The sequence below is a fragment of the Macaca thibetana genome, chromosome 8 (genome assembly GCF_024542745.1).
Source record: "Macaca thibetana thibetana isolate TM-01 chromosome 8, ASM2454274v1, whole genome shotgun sequence".
Lineage (NCBI taxonomy): Eukaryota > Metazoa > Chordata > Mammalia > Primates > Cercopithecidae > Macaca > Macaca thibetana.
The window spans coordinates 125,653,392-125,678,105 of record NC_065585.1 but is presented as its reverse complement, the minus strand read 5'-3'; the positions used below and the strand labels follow the sequence as shown (position 1 = coordinate 125,678,105).

Sequence of the window (24,714 nt, the reverse complement as noted above, 5' to 3'; positions counted from 1 at the left end):
GTATTTACAGTTGCTCCTCATGGCTCTCATTACTGCCTGAGCTCCACCTCCTGTAAGATCAGCAGCAGCATTAGATTCTCATAGGAGAGTGAACCCTTCTGTGAACTGCACGTTTGAGGGATCTAGGTTACATGCTCCTTATGAGAATCTAATTCCTGACCTGTCACTGTCTCCCATCACCCCCAAATGAGATCATCTAGTTGCAGGAAAATAAGCTCAGGGCTCCCACTGATTCTACATTATGGTGAGTTGTATAGTTATTTCACTATATGTTACAGTGTAATAAAGGGCATAATCAATGTAATGTGCTTGAATCATTCTGAAACCTTCCCCCAACCTATGTTTGAGGGAAACATTGTCTTCCATGAAACCAGGTCCTGGTGCCAGAAAGGTTGGGGACTGCTAATTTATCTGGAGAGAGTTTAGGGAAGCTTAACAGAATTTCATCATCTTTCTATATAAGGCTTAATGCATAGTAAAGGAGGCAGTTAATCTGTAACAAAGATCAGTGGTTAGAAGGCAGGAGGTCTGGTCTCTGATGTCTCCTAGTCATTTACAGAACAAGAACAATGAGGAAGAGAGTTAATGTATTGTCTAAGAAGGAGAAATCACCAACGTTCAAGTTGCCAGGGCTTAATTTCCTCCTTGATATAATATAAATGTAGAGGGTCTTGAAATCCTGTTTTCTTTTACATGATCCTGTATATCAACTTGAATAGAACTTAAGTTTACTTTTGAAGAAAAATTTAAATTAGAATGGTTGGCTTAAGTAAAGAAGGAATCTTTAAAAGTATACTAATGGTACATTTAGAGGTGGAAGATTTTGTCTTTTCCTTTTATAGCACTTACACATATACTACAGCAATAAATAGTATCTCCTGTACTGTCAGGGAGCTTTCTGGTATCAGAAATCCCTGTCTGAATACATTTGTGCCCAGCAGTTACATCAAATAGTGACTAAATATAGATGACCATATATGTCCTTCCCTTGTATATACTCTTTAAGCAGGACTAACAACATTCCTACTTAGTAATATAGCAGTATTCTTTACTAATACTAACCTATCTTTCCTTAGTAATCATAAACATTAGTTTTAAGTTTTTCAGTACTTAAAAGTAATTGAAGTTCACTATCTTTAAATTATTTGGTTTATGTTTAAATAGGATTCACTGGCAAAATTTGCTGGCAGAAAACTGAAAGACTGTGGAGAAGATCTTCTTGTAGAGATATCTGAAGTGTTGTTCAATGAATTGGCTTTCTTTAAGCTTATGCAAGATTTGGATAATAATAGTATAACTGTTAAACAGAGATGCAAAAGGAAAATAGAAGCAGCTGGAGTGATACAGTCTTACGCCAAAGAGGTAGATCACATTCATTTTGATTTTAGGATAATTGGCACATAAATACAGTTCTTAATCATTATTATTAACTGAAATCACATTTTACCTCAGCAAAAGTAGTTGTTTTTGTAATACCAGTTAATCACATTATAAGTCATTACATATGCTAGTCACTTATGGAATTTGAGGAGTAACAGCAGTTGCTCAAGATCAGGAATGCAGACAGAAATTGATGTTAAATGTACATTGTCAGATAATTGTCAGATAACTAGTTCACATTACTGTCCTGTATTCAGGTCTCAAAAGAGGAGAGGAGGACTGGGATCTGGTCCTGGACCAGACCCAGCTGCCTGCCATGGTTGTTATCAATCCCTGTAGATTCTTGGAGAATATGCATTACCCAGAGGTCACTCCCAGTTAACACAAATGCTTATTAGTTAGGGCTTTGGTTTTACATCCCTGTAGTTTGTTCTACCTTGTCAAATTAATTTTGATCACGTGAGATTGGATGACTATTCTGCCTCAACTTGAGGCATACCAGGAAGCCTTTTCCTAACCCTCTTTTATGAGAAGGAAATAAGCCAAGACCCAAATAGAAAGAGATGGCTCTTTTTCCTTACAATCTAAAGTAGACGAAATCAAGCTATCCATTTCACACTTTTCATGATATTTATTTTCTGGATATAAATAAATTTTAGACATTGCTAAGAGCTTGAAGAAAATAAAAGCATGATACTGTAATAAATGATTAGAAAGTAATACAGGATAGGCTTAGGTCTATAATCCCAGTACTAGACATGAGAACTGCTAAATATGTAAGTATGTGTCTAAGTATATTGCTAAATTCTGTGTAATTGGTTTGTTTTAAAGGCCAAAAGGATTCTTGAAGATCATGGCTCACCTGCTGGAGAGATTGATGATGAAGACAAAGTATGTGCTAATTAATTTTTGCCTAAAAATATGGCCGGGCAGTGTCTGAAGCCTGTAATCCCAGCACTTTGGGAGGCCAAGGCGGGTGGATCATGAGGTCAGGAGTTCCAGACCAGCCTGGCCAACATGGTGAAACCCCGTCCTTACTAAAAATACAAAAATTAGCCAGATGTAGTGGTGCGCACCTGTAGTACCAGCTACTCAGGAGGCTGAGGCAGGAGAATTACTTGAACCTGGGAGGTGGACGTGGTATTGAGCTGAGATCATGCCACTGCATTCCAGCCTTGGCAACAGAGTAAGACTCTGCCTCAAAAAGAAAAAAAAAAGCCTAAAAATAATGCTTTTGAAACAATATAAAAGTATTTTAACAGCTTTTACCTTAATGTTTGAAAGCAGACTGTATCATCAAATGACCTTTTTTCTGACAGATTTTTTTGTTTTAAAAATAAAACTAGACTATTAAAAATGGTTCTTTGTGTTTTTTATTAGATAATGATCATTATTAATATGATAGACTTACTATATAGCTTTTACACATGTACTTTAAGGAATTAATTACTCATATATTTGTGTCTAGGACAAGGATGAAACTGAAACAGTTAAGCAGACTCAAACATCTGAGGTGTATGATGGTCCCAAAAATATAAGATCTGATATTTCTGATCAAGAGGAAGATGAAGAAAGTGAAGGATGTCCAGTGTCTATTAGTAAGTTTAAAGGCTCTGTACTATCTTTATATTTTAGTTTTTTGTAGGTCATTTATTGGAACAGTTTGGTGGAGTATAACAAGTATAGAATTAAGTGTCAAAGAACTCTGATTTTGAATTTCACTGTAACCCTGAATTATCAGGCCTTTCTGCACTGTACGTTTTCTAATACATACTGTTTGAAGATTTCAGATACTGTATATAAAGCATCTGTGCCAGGCAGGAATGCAATAAATGGTAGCCATTGTTAAGATTATGTGCTGAAATCTACTAAAAATTGTGTGTTAATCAACTTAGATTTGTCTAAAGCTGAAACTCAGGCTTTAACTAATTACGGAAGTGGAGAAGATGAAAATGAGGAGGAAGAAATGGAAGAATTTGAAGAAGGCCCCGTGGATGTCCAGACTTCCCTTCAGGCTAACACTGAAGCTACCGAAGAAAATGAACATGATGAACAGGTATTCCCATTAGCCTTATTTTAACTACTCAAAGTAGATCCTTCTAAATTTTCAGCTTTCATGAATGGAAGCCTGATTAATATGCTTATTAAAATCTGAAATACCAGGGGTTTTTTTATAATTGTTTTTCAGAGACAGGGTCTTGCTCAGTCTTCTGGGCTAGAGTGCAGTGGTGTAATTGTAGCTCACTGCTCATATCCTCAAACTCCTGAGCTCAAGCGATCCTCCCACCTCAGCCTCCCCCCAAAATTCTGGGATTACAGACGTGAGCCACCACACCCATCCAATAGTTTATACATTTTAAATTATACACTGTTTTTAGTGGTGTGATTAAATCTCACACCAGCCCACTCCTTCCTATTTGAGTTGTGAGTCATTCCATTATCCAACATGTCTACACTGTGTACACTACCTGCTTGTTAATCACTTAATAGCCATCTAGGGTAAGCAGATAGATTTGCAGTATCATAGTGTTCAAACAGCCCTTATTAATGGCCCCAAAGCACAAGAGAATTGTTCTGTTTTATTATTAGTTATTGTTAATCTCTCACTGTGCTCAATTTATAAATTAAACTTTATCATAGATAAGTATTTATGGGGAAAAACAGTATAAATGGGGTTTGGTACTATCCACAGTTTTGGAACATACATTCTATGGATGAAGGGGTACTTTTTTATGTTATTTTCCTCCCTAGTCTAGATCTTTTCCTCTGGAGTTTGACATTTTACTGTGATGTGCCTTGTTGGGGTATTTTTTCATTATTTGCAGTGGATACTCAGTGATTGTTTTCAACTTGGTAAATTTTTAAATTCTGTTTATTACTGCCACACCATTTTCTCTTTTCTCTCTTTCTGTACTTAATATTATCAGATATTATTAGTACTCATGGATTAATCTTTTAATTTTCTCCTCTTTTCGTTATCTTTTGGTTTTACCTTGAGAGATTTTCTTTAATACTTGCATGAAATTATTTTTATTTCAGCTGTCATATTTTTAACTTCTAAACAGTTTTTTTATTACTTTTTTGTAGTGCCCTGTTATTTCACAGAAGCATTATCTTCTGTTTTCAAATGTCTGCTGAACCTTGGTTGTTTATATTAAACAATGATATACCAAAAAGCACGTTAAGGCTCTTTTGGGCTTCACTGTAGGTAGGGCATTTGGGGAGACAGCCAGCGTATTCCTAGAAACTTGTAAATGTCAGTATCTATTGGTCTTTTCTTTGAGGTGGTTTAGATTCTCCAAATTAGGATCCTTCACTGTCCTGCCTGGAGTATATAAGCTTGGCTGCTGGTATTCTGAAGCTAGATTGGGAATGGGGCTGAGGTCCCACCGTTTTACAGGCATGCACTAGATTATTCTGTTTTCAGTATCCTATTTAGGTTGGTGCAGAAGTAATTGTGGTTTTGGTCGTTTTTTCAATGGCAAAACCCACAATTACTTTTACACCAATCCGATACTTTACTGTGTCCTCATTTGTCTCTCCACCTCTACTCCCAGTAGCCCCAGGTCTGCGGCTCACTAGTTTAATTTCTCTAAGATATAATCTGCCATTTTCTGTTGAGGTTGAAGGAGAGAACCTACATAGTCACATGTTCCTTAGTTTTAAACGACTACCACCACCACTACCATTTCATCACCAGCTCCTGCCCGAACATCATATGCCTTCCTTTCTAGATCTGTTACTTACAGTTATGAGGTGAATCTCAATTTTTGTTTCCTCTCCCTGCTGAAGGCATTTAACTTTGTTCATCTTCCTGTCCTCACTTCCTCCTTCATTCCCTTTTTGGCTGCATTAAGTGTCTTTTAGAGTCTGAAAAAAAATGAACAATGCAGTCTATTTATTTCAGCTGTATTATTTTTTGTGTGTGTTTTTTTAAGAAAAGAAGGAAACCCTTTAACTTAGCCATCTTGAAATCACAACCAAAGCCTCCTTCTTGAGATAGTTTTAGAAGATACTTTTAAATTTGTTTGTATGAAGTTCTTGGGTTGGACAAAAACTACACACTGGTAATCATCTCTTTTATAGTGACCATATATTTCAGGCCCTGCTATTAAAACATTTTTCCCTTTTAGGTCCTACAACATGACTTTCAGAAGACAGCAGAAAGCAAAAATGTCCCACTGGAACAAGAAGCCACTAGTAAAGGTAACAAATCTAAATAAGTCTTTGATTTTAAGATAATTTCCTTTATTTGCTTAAAAGCTAAAAAAAACAAAACAAAACAGAAAACACCAAATTCTTAGTTTGAAAGTACTTTGGACCTGATGTATATTTTTCTTCTCCGTATAAATCCTTTGTAGAAAACATAAGAATTTGTTTCTGTAAACAACAATAAAGAAAAGGTGACAAGTATTTACCTGCACAAAAATTCTGTAAAGAGCATTTTAAGATACAAATATGGGAGATTTTAAAAAGCCATTTGTAGGCCTTGTTCCTGAAAGTCCTGATTTGTTAGAAATGTGGATTTCAGGAATTTGATTCTTAAAATGCTCCCAGGTGATTTTGACCAACTAAATTTGGGAACCAATGATAAGGAAAATTTGTAGTTGCCTTTTCTCTTTGGTCTGAAGTGTCTTGATTGCTCTTACTCATGCATATTGTCTTTATTAGTAAAATAGAGAGTAAAATTTAACATTTTTTGCATTACATTAATATTAAGACTTTCTTTTGATGACAGATGACCAAGATAACTCTCCTGTGAAACCCTGTTACCTCAATATCTTGGAAGATGAGCAACCTTTAAATAGTGCTTCCCATAAGGACTCACCTGCTACTGTTGATTCAACTCCAGAGCCTAACCCTTTGCCGTTACCTTTACCTGAAATGGAACCTTTAGTGCCTAGAGTCAAAGAAGTTAAATCTGCTCAGGAAACTCCTGAAAGCTCTCTGGCTGGAAGTCCTGATACTGAATCTCCAGTGTTAGTGAATGACTATGTACGTATCATTTACATTTCCAAATATTTTTACTTTTCATTTCTGTGCGTATTTCTTCATTTTTCAGATTAGCATTCTCAGCATGTAAACCATTTTGTGTTTAGGTTTAGAACATGTTGGAACATTTTTCTAATTCACACTTAAACTTTAGCAGAAGGGTAAGAGTGAATTAAGATGACCATCTCAAAACCCACGAGCTGTTTTATGTTTTATAATTTTGAGAACCAAAGAGATAAAAAGAATTCATTTTAAGTTCGGATCTGAAGTGGTAATGGTACATGAATCATCGTTTATCCTTTACACTACCTATTCTTCTCAACTGTTTAGAATATATTGCAAATTTTCAGTAAACCTAAAGGTTTACACTTGAGATAGGAAATAAAACAGTTTGACAACACAATCTTTATACAGTGAGTGATTAAAAAAGGAAAAAAAGACTAGGAAATCTGTACTCATGATAGTATTAAATGAAAATTCAAGTGGAGCCCAGGTCTGAAAAATATTTGAGCAGAGAAAAGTAAATGCCTTAAAAATAATTAATCTTGCTGAAATTGCAATCATAAGTGAAACTTCACTTGGGTCATTTCTCATAGATGCTTATGTTAGAACCAAAGCTTAACCCCAGCTTCTCATAAGTAGCCAGCTAACATATGGATATGACTAGGGACTTTCTGAGAAGGTACCTGATAAAAGACAGTTTTCTAATTGCAAACCAAGCAAATAATTTATTTTACTTCCACATTTTCCAAATAAATACTTGTCTCTGATATTTTTGTCAATGGAACACTAAATCTCTTTTGGTCTGGTGTTCCCAGTTCCTGAATTGCTTCTTACTCAAATGAACTCTAAAATTTTATTGTGCCTCAGATTTGTCTTTTACAGTTTGGTGTCAGAGTGGGATTTGAAAGAGACCCCCTGTGGCCTCTGGAAGCATCAAGGAACCAGGCAAAAGGTGCCCATTGTGCTCACTGCTTTCTCGCTGCATCTGGAGGTCCTGAGTAAGTCCCTCTCGGATTTCAGGCTCCACAGTTTGTGTCCTGAGGTCTCTGAGTTTATTTGAGTAATTTTATTTATTTATTTTTTTGAGACGGAGTCTTGCTCTGTTGCCCAGGCTGGAGTGCAGTGGCGCGATCTTGGCTCACTGCAACCTCTGCCTCCCGGGTTCAAGTGATTCTCCTGACTTAGCCTCTCGAGTTGCTGGGATTACAGCTGCGTGCCACCAAGCCTGGCTAATTTTTTCTATTTTTAGTAGAGACAGGGTTTCACTGTGTTAGCCAGGATGGTCTGGATCTCCTGACCTTATGATCCGCCTGCCTCAGCCTCCGAAAGTCCTGGGATTACAGGCATGAACCACCACACCCAGCCGAGTAATTTTATTTTTTACTGGATCCAGAGGTCGAACTAGATGTTTGACAGTAACTAGACTGGGTCCAGTTGGCAGCCTCAGGTAGGTGAAGTTTAGAAAAATAGAGTATTATGGGTTAATTAACACCTGAGGAGTCTGGGACCCCTCTTTCTAGAACTCTAGCAAATTTTATGTTTAGAAATTATGAACATGAAACTGCCTTTCTAGAGAAATGGTTACACTTTATCAGAGAAGAGTTAAAGTTACAGTGGAGAAGTTTTAATCTAGGTAAAATTGTTTATGGGAACATTAGAAAAGAAGGGATCCCAAACGCCTCAGAAACAGTGGGAAGCAATTTTTGATTTGTGTATAGAGGCTTCTAAAAGACATAATTCCAAAATTGCCTCTGTAAAAGATTCCTTACTAAAGGCAAATAAGACAGATGAAAAGCTTAAGCAATGAATTGACAATAAAAATAAAATGAATTATATGTAGGGAGTGACTTCACTCTGACCTGTTACTCTGCTTATCCTCCTCTAATTATTCTGAATCCAATAACCCATTTGTTCAGTCATCTTAATTCTTTTGCACAATTACCCTTTCACTCTGGATGATGTGACAGAAAGGAAGTTGGGCTAATGCTTTGCTTACTTAGACCCTCAGCCAGCACACTGAGGTCTGGCTCCTGTAACTACTTTTACTTCTGGGTCAAAAGCTGAACTCAGAGCCATAGCAAAAGATTTTCCAAATCCCAAGGAAAATCCAAAACAGTTTGCTGAGGAATTTAGAATTAGAATGACCCTGGGCTTCCTGATTTCTGTCAGTTGATACGCATGATATTAGCCGCTGCGGAAACAGGTTAATGGATGACTATGGCAGGGTGGCATAAGCCTCAGAAGAGTATTGCCAACCCTTTAAGAGCTACTTCTGTGGATAGCCCAAAAGATGCTACTACAACAACTGGAAAACATCTAGAAGCTATCCCATGGTCTTTCCACAGAAGATTGACTAGTCCAAAAAGTTCAGTCTGTTTCTGATTACACGGCTAGATTGGAAATCTCATTTTTTAAACATTCTGGTCTTGAAATACAGCAGGGAGTATTTCCTGTGGGAATTGAAATGGTTTTTATGGTTTTATTCATTAATAGTCTCTGACTAGACTCTGGTCCCTTGATTAAAAAACACAAGATTGGATGGCAAGTCACTGATACGGCTAAATTAGTCACTATAGCTGAACATTTTGAGAGAACGTTAGAACTAGAAAAAAATCAGTGTCTGTAAACAGGTCATTGAAGAAAAGATTGTCCACTCTTGACCAGTCCTCTAATGGACCTACCCGTTTTGAGCCAGACTATTTCCTCATTAGATGAAGTTCCCAGGCTGGTCGGGAACAGTGGTTCACACCTGTGATCCCAGCCCTTTGGAAGGCCAAGGCAGGCGGATCACCTGAGGTCAGGAGTTCAAGACCAGCCTAACCAACATGAAGAAACCCCATCTCTGCTAAAAATACAAAATTAGCTGGGTATGGTGATGCATGCCTGTAATCCCAGCTACTTGGATGGCTGAGGCAGAAGAATCACTTGAACCTGGTGGGTGGAGGTTGTCATGAGCCAAGATCGTGCCATTGCACTCCAGCCTGGGCAACAAGAGCAAAAGTCCATCTCAAAAAAATAAAAAGAAGTTCCCAAGGGCTTGACTCTGAAGACAGTAACACCAATGGGACATCAAGGGATTCTCTGGTATGTTATTCTCCATAAGACCTTAAATAAACATGGGGAAACTAAGATCAGCATCAGTGGGAGTCGTGTACAGTGTTGGTGGATACCTTATCCACTTTCAACCCCATCCTAGTAAATCAGCCAATCCCTTGGAGGAAAGAAAGTATGTCACGTTTCCAGTCAAGTTCAGAGAATCCCCTGTGAACCAGTCCAAATGACGCTTGGACCAATCTCAGAAAAGCATGCCTTCCTACAGTATGACAATAAATTGAGAGGGCACGTAAAGTTCTCTCTGGAAGGAAAGTTAATTTTAGAGCTTCCTGACCCTTCTAAACCTGAACTGCTCTGTTTCCTACAAGCAGGAATTGATCATATTGAAACTCACTCTTATACCAACCCAGACCTTTCTGAAATACCCAGATGTTTGTGGACTTGTTACTCAGCTGACAAAGGGAAGGTTAAAAGTGGTAAGCCAGGCCGGGCGCGGTGGCTCAAGCCTGTAATCCCAGCACTTTGGGAGGCCGAGTCGGGCGGATCACGAGGTCAGGAGATCAAGAACATCCTGGCTAACACGGTGAAACCCCGTCTCTACTAAAAATACAAAAAAAAACTAGCCGGGCGAGGTGGCGGGCGCCTGTAGTCCCAGCTACTCGGGAGGCTGAGGCAGGAGAATGGCGTAAACCCGGGGGGCGGAGCTTGCAGTGAGCTGAGATCCGGCCACTGCACTCCAGCCTGGGCGACAGAGCGAGACTCCGTCTCAAAAAAAAAAAAAAAAAAAAAAAAAAGTGGTAAGCCTATAAAAATCCAAATATATTACTTTAAGCCATTGCCTAAATTGCCGTAATGCCCCCTAGAGTCAGAGGCAATCCAAAGGCTTTACCCAATTATAGAGGATTTAATAAAACAATTCCTTGTACTTGTCTCTATAATACTCTAATCCTGCGGATAAAAAATCTATCACGCCTGTAATCCCAGTACTTTGGGAGGCTGAGGCAGGCTGATCATGAGGTCAAGAGATTGAGACCATCCTGACCAACATGGTGAAACCCCGTCTCTACTAAAAATATAAAAATTAGCTGGGTGTGGTGATGCATGCCTGTAGTCCCAGCTACTCAGGAGGCTGAGGCAGGAGAAATGCTTGAACCCAGGAGGTGGAGGTTGCAGTGATCCGAGATTGTGCCACTGCACTCCAGCCTGGCCAGAGAGCGAGATTCCGTCTCAAAACAAAACATACATACACACACACACACATATATACATATGTAATATATATACACATATATATATAATATACACACACACATATATAATGTATACCCACATATATACATATATATATGACAAAGTTGGAGATTTGTTCAAGACTTAACGTGCATTAAATAAAATTGTCAATCCAAGATTTCCTGCTGTTCCAAATCCTAACACTTTGTTTTCTAACGTGCCTACAGATTCTAAATGGTTCACAGTGTGATAGATCTTTGCTTGGCCTTTTTTAGTATTCCAGTAAGCCAGTAGTTCTCTGCTTGTACCTGAAAAAACCAGCAATATACTTGGACTGCAGTGCCACAGGGGTTCGCTGAAGCTCTATCTTGTTTTTCTCAGACATTATACCAAGACCTGTCAACCTTACAATTCTCTAGAAATTGTATTCTGTCTATATGTAGATCATCTTTTACACTTTTAGCTTACGAGGGACATAAGGCCTCAATGGCAAAACTTTAGAGCTGCTGTCCCCAGCCTTTTTGGTACCAGGGACTGGTTTCATGGAAGACAATTTTTCCATAGACTGGGTAAGGGGGATGGTTTCAGGATGACTGAAACGCATTACCTTTATTGTATACTTTATTTCTATTATTGTGTTATATAATGAAATTGGTATACAACTCACCACAATGTAGAATCAGTGGGAGCCCCGAGCTTGTCTTCCTGAAACTAGATGGTCACATCTGGGGATGATGGGAGATAATGACACAGCATCAGGCATTAGAGTCTCATAAGGAGCACACAACCTAGATCTCTAGCATGCGCAGTTCACCATAGGGTTCGAGCTCCTACGAGAATCTCTTGCCACCAGTGATCTGACAGGAGGCGGGGCTCAGGTGAGAATGTGAGTGATGGGAGTAGGTTTAAATAAAGGTGAAGCTAGGCTTGCTGGCTCTCCCCCACCACTCACCTCCTGCTGTTTGGCCTGGTTACTAACAGACCCTGGACCAGTACTGGGGGTTGGGGATCCCTGCTCTAGAGTAAAGGTCCATTACATAGGACATGATCTGACTGCAGAGGGAATTTTCCTCTTAACTGAAATAATAAAAACAATCCAAGGGTTCCCTTGGCCCCCAACTAAGGCAGTTAAGGGAGTTCATTGGTCTTATGGAATACTGTAGATCTTGAATCCCAAATTTCTCTGCTGGCTTCCCCCTTGTCTGAACTTAGAAAAATCTCTGTCCCAGCTTTGCCATGGGAAGATAATGATGAACAAGCTTTCAATAAAATACAACTGGCCTTATAACCTCCTCCAAGTTCAAGACACCCTATTTATTTAAAACCTTTCACTTTGTGATTATCAAATGTGATAATCCATCCTTAGGAGTCTTTACTCAGAAATGTGGAGGAAGCTATTGACCCATTACTTATTATAGGTTACAGTTAAATCGAATTGTCAGAGCATATCTAAACCATCTAAAAGCAGTGACAGCAGCAGCTAAATTGGTAGAAACTTTACGTGACCTAGTATTATGGAATAAATGTTACCTACAGGTTTCACATGCAGTTGAAAGCTTATTATATTCCAGTCAGATCCAACATGTCTTAATAAGTAGACTAACATTTTATGATATCCTTCTCCTGTCACCTTCTAATCTCTATCTCAGACGTGAATCTGCTTAACCCTACCACTTGCTGCCTCTGTCCGAACATTAGGAAGACCGTAACTGTGTGTATGTGTGGTGTCCTAACTATTGACTCCTCACACTGACTTATGGAAAACTTCATTAGATGATTCTGAATAAATACATTTTATTGTTGGATCCTATGATAAAACTGTAGAGGAGAAATACTGAGCAGGACATGCTGTAACAACTCAATATGAACTAATAGAAAAGGGAACTCTTCCTCAACTTAAGTCAGGAGAACCCAAAGAATTACGTGATCTAAGCCTTACCATATAGCAAAACGCAAATCAGTCTTCATTTATACAGATAACTGGTATGCCTTTGGAGTGAGTGATGATTTTGGAATGTTGTGGAAACAAAGAGGGTTTCTACCTTGTAGTGGAACCTCCATCAGTACTGGACCTCTGCCAGATGAGCTGCTTTCAGCTATTCTGCTGCCCTCACAAGTAGCTAATAAAAATGATGCTCACGCTCATAGGACTAAATCTGAGTATCAAGGAAATGCATGTGTGGACTTTTATGGCCAAGTCTGACATTGACAAAATGTGCATTTTGAATGAACTCCACAGAACTGACCAAGATCAGATCACTCAGGATAATTTGTTCAGTAAACAATGCTGTGCACCTGAGTTGAAACAACAAAAATGGAATCTTTTTTTTTTTTTTTTTTTTGAGACGGAGTCTGGCTCTGTCACCCAGGCTGGAGTGCAGTGGCGCGATCTCGGCTCACTGCAAGCTCCGCCTCCCGGGTTTACGCCATTCTCCTGCCTCAGCCTCCCGAGTAGCTGGGACTACAGGCGCCCGCCACCTCGCCCGGCTAGTTTTTTGTATTTTTTTTTTAGTAGAGACGGGGTTTCACCGTGTTAGCCAGGATGGTCTCGATCTCCTGACCTCGTGATCCGCCCGTCTCGGCCTCCCAAAGTGCTGGGATTACAGGCTTGAGCCACCGCGCCCGGCCATGGAATCTTAAAGGAAGCAAATTTAATGCTCAATAAGAACTTACTGAAGGCCCAGACAGCCAGGTGGTCCTTCCTGAGTCCTTCAAACTGCCATTATTATTAAAGGCCCTGCACTCTACCAACTATCATGGTGAAGAAAAATGGTTCAGATTATGAAAAAGATGATGAAAGCAGAAATGGCTTATAACAGTGTGACTTGTCAAACTCATAAAGCCGGAAAGACCCTTAAGATTTCTACCACCTGCTAGACCATTTGTAGGTCTGCAGATGGATTTCATTCATTTGCCACCCACAATGAGATATCAGTATATTCTTGTGTTAGTGCACCTGTTTTCAGGATAGATTGGGACTTAAAAGGCTGATGCCACAACAGTAGCAAAAGGTTTTTAGGAAATGTATTTCCTTTATGGGGTATTTCTGGAGAGATCTCCAGTGATAAGGGAACTGATTTTCCCGAACAGGTTATCGAATAAACAAGATTTTCAAAGTCAGTGGCACTACCATTGCCCTTATCCTCTTTCTTCTGGAAAGCTTGAATGGACAAATGATATCTTGAAACTAAAATGAGCAAAATTGTCAACTGGATTACCTTGGTCAAAAATGTTACCACTGGCCCTAATGGCAATTAGATCAACCCCTACAGAAAAACTCAAATTTGACCCCTTATGAAATAACTGGAAGACCTATGCCTTTAGTAGTAGAACCCCATGTATCACCTGTATTTGTTAGCTCTGAAATGACTCAATACTCCAAGACCTTAATGGATTATGCAAAAGTCTATTTCCACCAGCTGAAGGAGGCTTTTTGTGAACTGTGTACCAATGATGATCCATGACTGGCTTCCATAACTTAGAATGTGGAGATTGGATCTTTTGGAAACAACAGCCCTTGAGCCTCATTGGAAAGGACTGTACCAGACGATTCTTACTACTCACGATGCAGCAAAACTTCAGGGTTTTGAGCCTTGGGTCCATCTCTCTCAAGTAGAGAGAGCTTCCTTAGACTCTTGGACTTGGCAACCTATAGGTAACTTAAAGATATCTAAGGGAAAGCCTTCCCTAGGAGCAGGTGGCATCACGAAGTAAACAACTTCCCACCACAGTGGAACAAGACTACATATAACTTTTCTCATTAAGATTTGTTTTGGTTTTGCATTAACACATAATGTTCAAACTTTTGTTAGGAACTTTTCCTACTCAAACCGAATATCCTCTAAGGTCTGATGTTGAAAGCATAGCCACTCTCAACCAAAGCAGTTGCTGGCCATGTAGTCATGTAGATGAATGGAATCACAAATAATACTGAAATCTATTGCCGTACACACTTGGGTGAGCAGTTCAGGAAACTGGTTTTATGAAGAGGTTTGGTATCCTTCCCCTGGCAGGTTGGTTGATATTTATGATTGACTGACTTGGCACTAGGAAGAAGTTATTAGAAGCAAAGGCATGTTCTGTAACTACTATTGATTTTATTGCTGGTAATTTTATCACCATGGACAGAAAACCTTAATAGAACTGGGCCTAATCTAGCCAGGGTTCCAGTCTCCCTATCTGCAGTCAAACTTTTTGGTTTAACACAAATTATGGAGACTGCTCTCCTGTATAATGACACATATTTAAAATCAGAACTTCACCATAATACCCTTGACTGTATTAGTAGAGAACTGACTGAAACTGACATTGGTTCAAATTCTAGAGGCAAATGGAATACCCCTATAGTTTCACTATGTACAATAGGGTTTTTTAGATCAATATTGAGGTCGTATTTGAAAAGGAAGTAAGTCATCCTTATTTGGTGATGGTACCCATATGTAATACATAGAAGTGTTTTTTATTCCTCTTCCATTAATAGAATCATAACCATTCTACCTGGCAATGTGCAGATGCAGATATGACAAAGAATAACCATGACAATCACATCATTCCCAGTTGGTGGGTAATAGGATCTCCTTTGCCCCTTTCTCTCAGTAATACTGAGTTATTCATCTTGTATGGCAACAATATATATAAATGTTTTCACTTATATGATCTGGACACTGTGGTTTGGGCTATTTCCTACCTAAACTGACCAGATATGAAATGGTAGTGAAATTCTTAACCTGGGATTGTGTGTACATAAAGTGACCCCTTAAAAAAGAACTCCCTGTGATCTCCCAAACTCAAATATATGAAGGAGTTCTAGATTTTGTTATTTCCTAAGATCCTTTTTTCTTTAGCTGGCAGCCTCTGAATTGGAAAAATCGCTTATGAATATTTCAGCAACTCTTGAAAAAAAGTTTTAATGATACTTTCGATACTCTTCAAGCAGTACAATTTGAGATGAGTGATTTGGCCTCACTGGAACTCCAGTAGAAGTTTAGCTGCTCACAGGGATGAGCTTTGGTGAAAAGTATTGTTTTTATGTTAATCAGATATTCTTGCCCCAAATTTAAAAGATCTTAATAAATCATTTTTTTAATCAGATAAGCAAGGCCTCCTCCATTGATTTATTCGGTTGGTTAAATTTTGGCCCCTGGGAATCTTTGCTTAGAGAGATTTTTCAGTTCTTGCTACAGTTACTGTGTTTTCTTCCCTTGTGCATTATATCCCCACAAGGGGTTTAAATGCTTTCCAGCAACCACTGACACGTCACATGACTGCCATCAGGGAAACTAACACTGACTATGTAAATCTTGATGGAGGCTGCATGACTGAATCTCAACATACCTTTTGATAACAACTTTACCTGACTTTTCATCCCAGCATCTGCGTCAGTAGTGGTAACAGGATAATGCTACTCCATTTGGCCACCCTCAAGCCAAAAGGGGGGAATTGTTAAAGCAAAATTAAAATGGAGATCAGGCCTGAAAAATCCCTGACCAAAACCCCATAAAACAAAGGCCTTTAAAACAGTGTGACTTGTTTTAAACTGCAAACATAAGTGAAACTTAACTTGGGTGATTTCCAATCAATGCTTTTGTTGGATAGAACTAAAAGGAGTTTGAGAGCAGCCTGGGCAACACACTAAGACTCTGTCTCTACAAAAAATTAAAAATTAGCCAAGCATGATAGTGCTTGCTTGTGGTCCTAGCTACTCAGGAGGCTGAGGCGGGAGGATCACTTGAGCCCAGGAGTTCTAGGCTGTGGTGAACTGTGATTGCCCCCACTGCATTCCAGTCTGGGTAAGAGTGAGGCCCTGTGTCTTAAAAAAAAAAAAAAAAAAAAATTCTTAAAGATATATTTACAGTTATGACTTCATAATTTTTAGGGGCCTTATAATCTTTAGAAAACATTAGTACAAAGAATAACTCTTTTAACTCTTTTGTTTGCCTCACTACCAGTACAATTATACATTTAAAACTCTGAAATTTCAATTACAGGTTAGATTTATTCTTTTCATGTGATCATTGTGTAGAGTTGCCATAGAAGATATTTAATTGAAATTAAGTCAGAGGTAGGTTATAAAAGCTCTTGACTTTGAATTTTAGTCAGGGATCCTACTGAATGTTTTTGTGCAAAGAAGTGAAATGGTCAAATTTATGGACTGTGAAGATTAATCTGATGACTATAGGATATATTGTCAAGCTAGATTAGGGGATCTACTATTGTATAGGTATGAAATATGAGCTGAACAGGAGCATGATGAGTGAAAAATACCGCAAGAAGAAGAAAAACCTACGATTTCTACTTGGATAATTGGTAGAATTATGGTACTATTAAAAATGAGAAGGGAGAACTAGGAGAAAAAAAAAAGTTCAAGTTTAGGAAAAACAGTTTGAGGTGATCACAAAAGACACTTACTGAATTCATACATCAGCTTTCTAACTGAGCGCCATCAGAGTTGATACATTGAAAAGTTTGTAAGTGGTTACTTACATTCTGCCGGATATGGCTCTTATGTGTTCAGTAAACGTATGAAGAAACAAGAGTTGTCTTTCTAGTGTTTTGAGTCCTGGTTGTAACTGCTGTTTCTTCGGCATGTATAAACTGCCCTCCCCTCCCCGCCACCATTTTTGTGTTTTTTTTTTTTTTTTGACAAAATGGTAACAGCTTGACAGTATGTTTCACAGCTGTGATATGTAGCTTTTCCTATGAACTCCTTATTTCCAAATTATTCATAGAGCTGATTGTAGAAGAAAACGAAATATGATAGAATTACTGATAAAATAATTCACTATTTCTTCACATGGGTGACTTTGGTTTGGATCTAGAGTACGTATTTTTTTTTTTCCATTAAATTACAGGAAGCAGAATCTGGTAATATAAGTCAAAAGTCTGATGAAGAAGATTTTGTAAAAGTTGAAGATTTACCACTGAAACTGACAATATATTCAGAGGTATTTGTCTGTCTTTAATTAAACTTGTCTTTATATAACAAATATTGTTAAAATGAAAAATGATTTGTATTTTTAATTTTCATTCCAAAGGCAGATATAAGGAAGAAAATGGTAGAAGAAGAACAGAAAAACCATTTATCTGGTGAAATATGTGAACTGCAGACTGAAGAATTAGCTGGAAATTCTCAGACACTAAAAGAACCCGGTAAGAGTTATCTATTTAAATCTTGCCATATTATTTTTGGTTGTTCTATTTTTTACTTTTTAGTTTGGTTAAGTATATGTGCGTTTTGTTCCATCAACTTTGGTCATTATCTCTTGCTGCTGCTCCTCTACTTTCTTCCAGGTTCTCTGTTCAGTTTTACCCATATTCTTATATTACTAAGGCTATTAAATATACTAATATTTTGTTTTTGTAATAGAATTAAATGGTTCTGCACTTTCTCTGAGGATGCTTCTATATAAATATCATTCATTGTAGATCCAAGCAATAGTCTCAGTAGCCTCAGATTTCTTTCTGTATGAGTCCAATAACACAGCTCTTGAGCCGTTCAGTGTTTCTTGCATCAGGGTCAAAGGGTTTTTTCTTTTTGTTGTTCTCCATCAGTTCATCAGTTGATGAAAATCACATGATATCTCGTTGTTTTTGTTTTTCCTGGAAATGGAGTGAGAAAGAAAGACCCTTCAGGTATCAGACCTTCAGTTAATTTCTGAGTTTTCAGTCCACTTCTACTTGTTAGAATATGGTACCCTTCTCAGCTACAGCCTGTTGCAAGTGTTTGAGCTGCAGCTTCCTCCACTCTCTTTGGGTATGCTTCCGTCTGCATTGAGCATTCTGGTAATTTGTTGATATCCCCTGTTCTGTTTTCTCCCAACCAGTCTTCTTTGTTGGTCTAGATTTATTCTATTCTATAGTTCTTTTCTATTCCTAGTGCAGTGTTTTTAGAGAGACAGGATGTACTCACTCTGCCATATTGAATCAGAAACCTCACCTATTCTTTTTTTACCGTGTGCTATTAGGGAATTGTATTAGCAAGCTAAATTAGGATTTCTTTTATAATAACCTTATATTAAAAGTAAAAACTTTAATGGCAGAGCACAATGTTAAATTCTAGTAATTTGATAAGTAATTTATAAAGCATTATTATTCTGTTTTTCAGAAACGGTGGGAGCCCAGAGTATATGAGATGTCTTCAGAGGCTCATCTAACTCTGTCCTTACATAGTCAATGCATATATGAAAACAATACTAAATAAACATCTGATCTGTATAAAAATGTAAATTAGTTTGACACTGCTTTTTTGATAGGTATGGTCATTTCTCCCCACAGTATAAAACATCAGAAACTGAATTCTGGACAGATTTAAGCCTTGACACACTGTGGTGTTTTTTTTTTTTTTGTTTTTTTTTGTTTTTTTTCCTTCTTTGGTCTTGATTTTTTTCCCCATTGTGATGTTTGGTAACGAATTTAAAATGTAGTTTTAAATAAAGTTTGCACTCATCTATAAAGTATCTTTTTTGGAAATTATGTTGAATTCTATACAGCAAGTCAATGTTTTATATAATTTTAGGCTGCTCAGAAAAGAGCAGTGGTTAAGAGTTAGAGAAATATATTATTTGTTATAAAGCCCATCTATTAGGCCAGTCTTCCAAATAATGCCAGTGTTGCTGCTGTTGGGTCTGATGTTCTTTTAGATACCTGCAGGTCCTATTCCTGTATAAGAATAGGGCAGATTATCAAGGTATCCAGGATACCTGTGAAGTTACAGAATATTTATTAATCCATTGATTAATTTTCATTTTTCAAGTGGGAATAAGTAGAACTAAATTTCTATAATAAAATAGTAAGATTCTATATGTCTTCTGATAAACTTGGCTATTGAGATGGTAATTTAAAGCCAAAGCATAGCAGTTTCTTTTGTGTGTAGTGAGGTTGAAGCACATTTGCAGGTGAAGTATTGAAAGTTTATGTGACTTGAAGTAAATCAGCTTTGAAAGGTGATTTACTTTTTATCCCAGATTCTCCATATACCCAGTAAAGCTTCAAAAACCCAGATAACAATGAATTAGTCAACCTTATAGATTCTTCCTCGAATACGAAGAATTAGTTCCAATAAGTATTTTAACTTTGTTAACAACTGAAATACCCCATAAAAAAAGAACTTGTTGAGTATTCCTTTAAAATTGTTACTTGCTGCCCAGGCACCATGGCTCACTCCTGTAATCCCAGCACTTTGGGAGGCTGAGGCGGGCAGATCATGAGGGCAAGAGATCGAGACCATCTTGGCCAACATGGTGAAACCCCATCTCTACTGAAAATACAAAAATTAGCTGGGAGAGGTGGCGCACACCTGTAGTCCCAGCTACTTGGGAGCCTGAGGCAGAAGAATAGGTTGAACCTGGGAGATGAAGGTTGCAGGTTGCAGTGAGCTGAGATCATGCCACTGTACTCCAGCCTGGTGACAGAGCGAGACTCCATCTTAAAAAAAAAAAAAAAAAAAAAGTTGCTGTATACCTCAGTGTAATGTCCGTTCAAGGAGTATTAAATGAGGATTTCTCTACGAGGACATTTACTGTATTGCTACTTAAATTATGGAAGACAGTGTATCTTCAATTTTAATAAAACCTATTCAGAAAATTACCAATTCAGAATTAGAAGTTCTTATCCAGGTGCTCTAACTTCAGGGAAATTGGAACAATAAGTTATGTTACATGCATACTCAAATTCTTTATTTTCTAGACTTTAAGCAGGAAAGGGTAAATACTTTGTTTTGGTACTCAAGCCAAGCCTTACATATTGTGTGTCTCTCTCTCTCTGCATGCATATTAAAGTGAAAAAATTGTATTTATATCTTAGTTATTACCATAGTACTTACAAACCTTATCAAAATTGCTTATTTGACTTGTGTTACAGCTGCTATTAATCTAAGTCTATTGTTTTTCTATTTTAGTAGATAATTTAGTTTTAAAATACCTAGGGTTTGAGAGCAGATATATTTATTTAATCTGTTTAGTAAACTATTGCTGAAGGGTTAGGCATTTAATATTCCTATTTGTCCTAATTTTGAAGTTAAAAATTTTGGTTACAGATAGAGGGAGAAAAGGTCAAACTGAGTGAGAGAGAATTTTATGCAGGTTGAGGTAATGCCTAAAATAATGAGCTGGCCAGACTGCTGAGGTACTCTTTGTATTTTGTAACACTGACTTTGGGTAAATGCTTTTTCACTGGTAATAAATATATATCCTGTATACAACTCTGAATTGTATTTTCATTTAAATTCACATACTCACTTATGTTTCAGAATTTATTCCACAATGGTGCTTGACAGTTTTAAATGTAAAACAAACAACAACAAAAAAACAGAACATGAAAAATGATGTGTCAGTCAGCCAGAAAGCTGATTGAACTTGAGATTTTTTTGTTTTTATAGTGAACAGACACTTTATTATTTCTTAGTTATATTTGTTTTATATACTGTTTGAAGAATGTACATGTTGGCCGGGCACAGTTGCTCACGCCTGTAATCCCAGCACTTTGGGAGGCCGAGGCGGGCGGCTCACAAGGTCAGGAGATTGAGACTATCCTGGCTAACACGGTGAAATCCTGTCTCTACTAAAAATACAAAAAAGTAGCCGGGTGTGGTGGCGGGCACCTATACTCCCAGCTACTCGGGAGGCTGAGGCAGGAGAATGGCGTGAACCAGGGAGGCGGAACTTGCAGTGAGCTGAGATCGCGCTGCTGCACTCCAGCCTGGGCAACAGAGCGACACTCCATCCCAAAAAATAATAATAATAATAATAATGTATATGTTGAATAATGGTATGGTAGAAGTCAATGGCCACAGGAAGAATAAACTTGAAAGAAGTAAGTTTATTATACTTAAAGGCCTGAGAGTGGGTTACTGCCAGTGCAGTGGCTCACGCCTGTAATCCCAGCACTTGGGGATGCCGAGGCGGGCGGATCACCCAAGGTCAGGAGTTCAAGACCAGCCTGGCCAACACAGCAAAACACTTGTCTCTACGAAAAAATACAAAAATTAGCCGGGCGTAAGTGGCACACACCTGTAATCCGAGCTACTCAGGAAGCTGAGGCAGGAGAATCGCTTGAACCCGGGAGGTGGAGGTTGCAGTGAGCCAAGATCACGCCACTGCACTCCATCCTTAGTGATACAGTGAGACTCTGTCTCAAAGAAAAAAAGAACTTGGGTTACCACATGCTATATAGGGTCATGGGGAAAGCACCAAATTTTGGTCAGATAGCATAAGGAGCAAGGGGCAAGACTAGCTAGATCCTTTATTGAGGTTTCCTTAGGAAAGGCCAGGCAGGGTAGAGTAAATGGTTTAAGATTGGCTTGTTTGAATAATACTGGTGGGCCATCGGGATGGTGTCTAATTTTCTGGGACATTGTCCTAGGATGATTTAGGATGGAGAAATAGTGGCTTGGTGTGCAAGAATTAGATAAGGAGTGTGGTTGGGGCTATAGACTTGGGATTGATAGGTATGTATATGAAAGACCTGCTCGTGGCTGAGCCCTTTGCTATCTCTAAGACCTTTGCTATCTCAAGGAAGCTTTGCTGTGGCTAAGAGAGAGACCCTGAAAGGGGTGGTTCCTCTTTGACCAGCAAGCATCTAAAGATGTCAAAGCATCATAAAATACAGCAAATAAAAAGCATGAATAACAGGTATACTCTAGAGAGAACATTCTTACATTTACTCAAAAATAGACTCGTTTCTTGTCCAACCTTTTTTTTTTTTTTTTTTTTTTTTAAAGACAGAGTCTTGCTCCGTTGCCTAGGCTGGAGGGCAGTGGCGTAATCTCGGCTCACTGTAACCTCCGCCTCCCAGGTTCAAGCATTTCTCCTGCCTCAGCCTCCCGAGTAGCTGGGACTACAGGCGCCTGCCACCATGCCTGGCTTATTTTTTGTATTTTTAGTAGAGATGGGGTTTCGCCATGTTGTCCAGGCTGGTCTCGAACTCCTGACCTCATGATCCACCTGCCTTGGCCTCCGAAAGTGCTGGGATTACAGGTGTGAGCCACCGTGCCTGGCCTGTCCAACTTTCTTTAATCAGCTTATCTGTCAAAAAGAGACTGACTCTAGATTTCCCTTATTTCACTATACAAATAAAGTTTCTAAGTCATCTTGACTGGAAGAGCCAGCATTTCCTGTTGTTCTTCTACAACTCTAATTATTACTCTTACAGTCCCTGTCTTTACATGTCTGGTTACTTCCTCAGATTCACTGGTATCATTTTCTGAAAATTAAGGAACAGAAGGGAGCTCTGTGCCTCCAAATTACTTTGATGCACACATGCACGCACACATGTACACAAAGAGAGATTCAGTATCCATAGTTGGAAATGCTCCAAAATCCAAAACTTTAAGTGCTGACATGACCCTCAAAGGAAATGTTTATTGGGGCATTTGGGATTTTGGATTTTTTTATCTGGGATGCTCAACCAGTAAATATAAATATTCAAAAATTTTAAAAATCCAAAAGACATTTCCAGGCACTTCAGATGAGCAATATTCAACCTGTGTATGTGTATGTGCATGTATATACATAATATATGTGTACACTTCTAAAAATTTTACCAGTTCATTTCCTGTTTACAGGCTTAGAAAAATCTGTAACAAAATAAATTTTGGGCCAGCAATTTAGAGAGCTCTTCATTTGCTTGTTTTAAAAACTAATCACAGTATAAAGTTTCTATGCAACAGAGTTCTATTATATCTCTTTTACATGCTAAATGTATTTCTTGCCTTAAGACTTTTCCAAAGTGTAGTTAGTTGTCTATCCCCATATGTAGGTGTAACAAATCACATGATTAATTTTAAAACAAATCATATAATTGCAAATATTATTTTGGTAGGAATCCTCACCTTTAATAAATAGCTTCCTGCCTAGAGCTTTTCTGTGGATCAGATCACAAAAAAGCTTTGAAAGATGCAAAGAGCTATGTCATTTCACACTAGCAGTTTTCAACATTTGTGTTAAACCTCACTTTTAGTGAGACTGGATACAAATTTAGAGTTACCCCATCTCCATTGCTAGTTATAAAAATTTCACTCACTAGTGTGACCATCAGCTATTGTGTCAGTTATATTCGGATTTTCCCAAGACTGGGAATTGGTATAGGTTATTCTGTTCAGTGAAATAATGTTCATAAGAATGTTTTGAGTATAAGTGCTATACAAATTACCTATGTTGGAGGAAAAAGGACAACTCAGTATGGCTTAAGTTCTGGATTTGTGATTTTTTTTTCTTTCAGATTTTGGAGTATTTATACCGGTTGAGCATCTCAAATCTAGAGTTCACAATGCTTCAGTCAGCATTTCCTTTGAGCATCATGTCGGCACTGAAAAGGTTTTGCATTTTGGACCATTTCAGATCTTTGGGTTTGGGACGCTCAACCTGGTGTGGTTTTGCTTTCTTTTCAATGTTCTAACCAACGTATCATTAAATCAATTTCCAGGGCAGTTTTAAACACTGATTCTCCACCAGAACCCACAGTTGCTTCTGTGTGTCCTTTGTCAACATGTTCTGGCTATATACTTTTTTTTTTGTAGATTTTCCTATTCTTAGGAGACAGAGACTAAAGGGCCTTCATTATAATAGATCTTAGATGGGCAGTTTACCCCCAGTGTCAGCTTTGCCATTTCCCATCTTTCTGTTCCCTCACTCTTCCCCCAAAATATTTAAGACACAGATAATGAATTTTAAGTTATAAAATCAGTATTTCAAATAGCTTTTTGGATTATGATTTTCAAGTTTACCTTGGATTATATGTAATTATGCCTATTTTTTTCTGCCCTTCCCTACCTTATCTTTAACCATCACCAGTTGTCAAATTTATAATTACACAAGTATTCAATAGATAAATCACTAATAACCTATTTTTGTGGTCCATCGATTTCCATTGAATTTGAGTATACAATAGCTTAAAAAAAAAAAACATGTATTTCAGGTAGTAAGTATTTTCTAGCCAAATGAATATATGTATTTTGTATTTCATATAATTCCGAAGCTTATTATCTGGTAGTTTTAGTGGTCAGTCTCAATTTTTATGTAGAAAAGTTCTATACTCTTCCAGGGCTTATCAGGATTCAAA

General features: G+C 38.0%; 1 protein-coding gene across 1 annotated transcript in view; it reads left to right on the top strand.

Annotated features, from left to right (window-relative positions):
- The window catches only part of PCM1 (pericentriolar material 1), a 106,951-nt gene extending 88,066 nt beyond the window's left edge, over positions 1-18,885 (top strand). The window contains 9 exon segments of the mRNA XM_050802146.1: positions 1,165-1,362; positions 2,212-2,271; positions 2,849-2,978; positions 3,276-3,436; positions 5,514-5,586; positions 6,119-6,375; positions 17,511-17,603; positions 17,694-17,808; positions 18,764-18,885. Of these exon segments, the coding sequence (XP_050658103.1) occupies positions 1,165-1,362; positions 2,212-2,271; positions 2,849-2,978; positions 3,276-3,436; positions 5,514-5,586; positions 6,119-6,375; positions 17,511-17,603; positions 17,694-17,808; positions 18,764-18,789 (1,113 nt within the window). The 3' untranslated portion in view covers positions 18,790-18,885.
- The last annotated feature ends 5,829 nt before the right edge of the window (positions 18,886-24,714 follow it).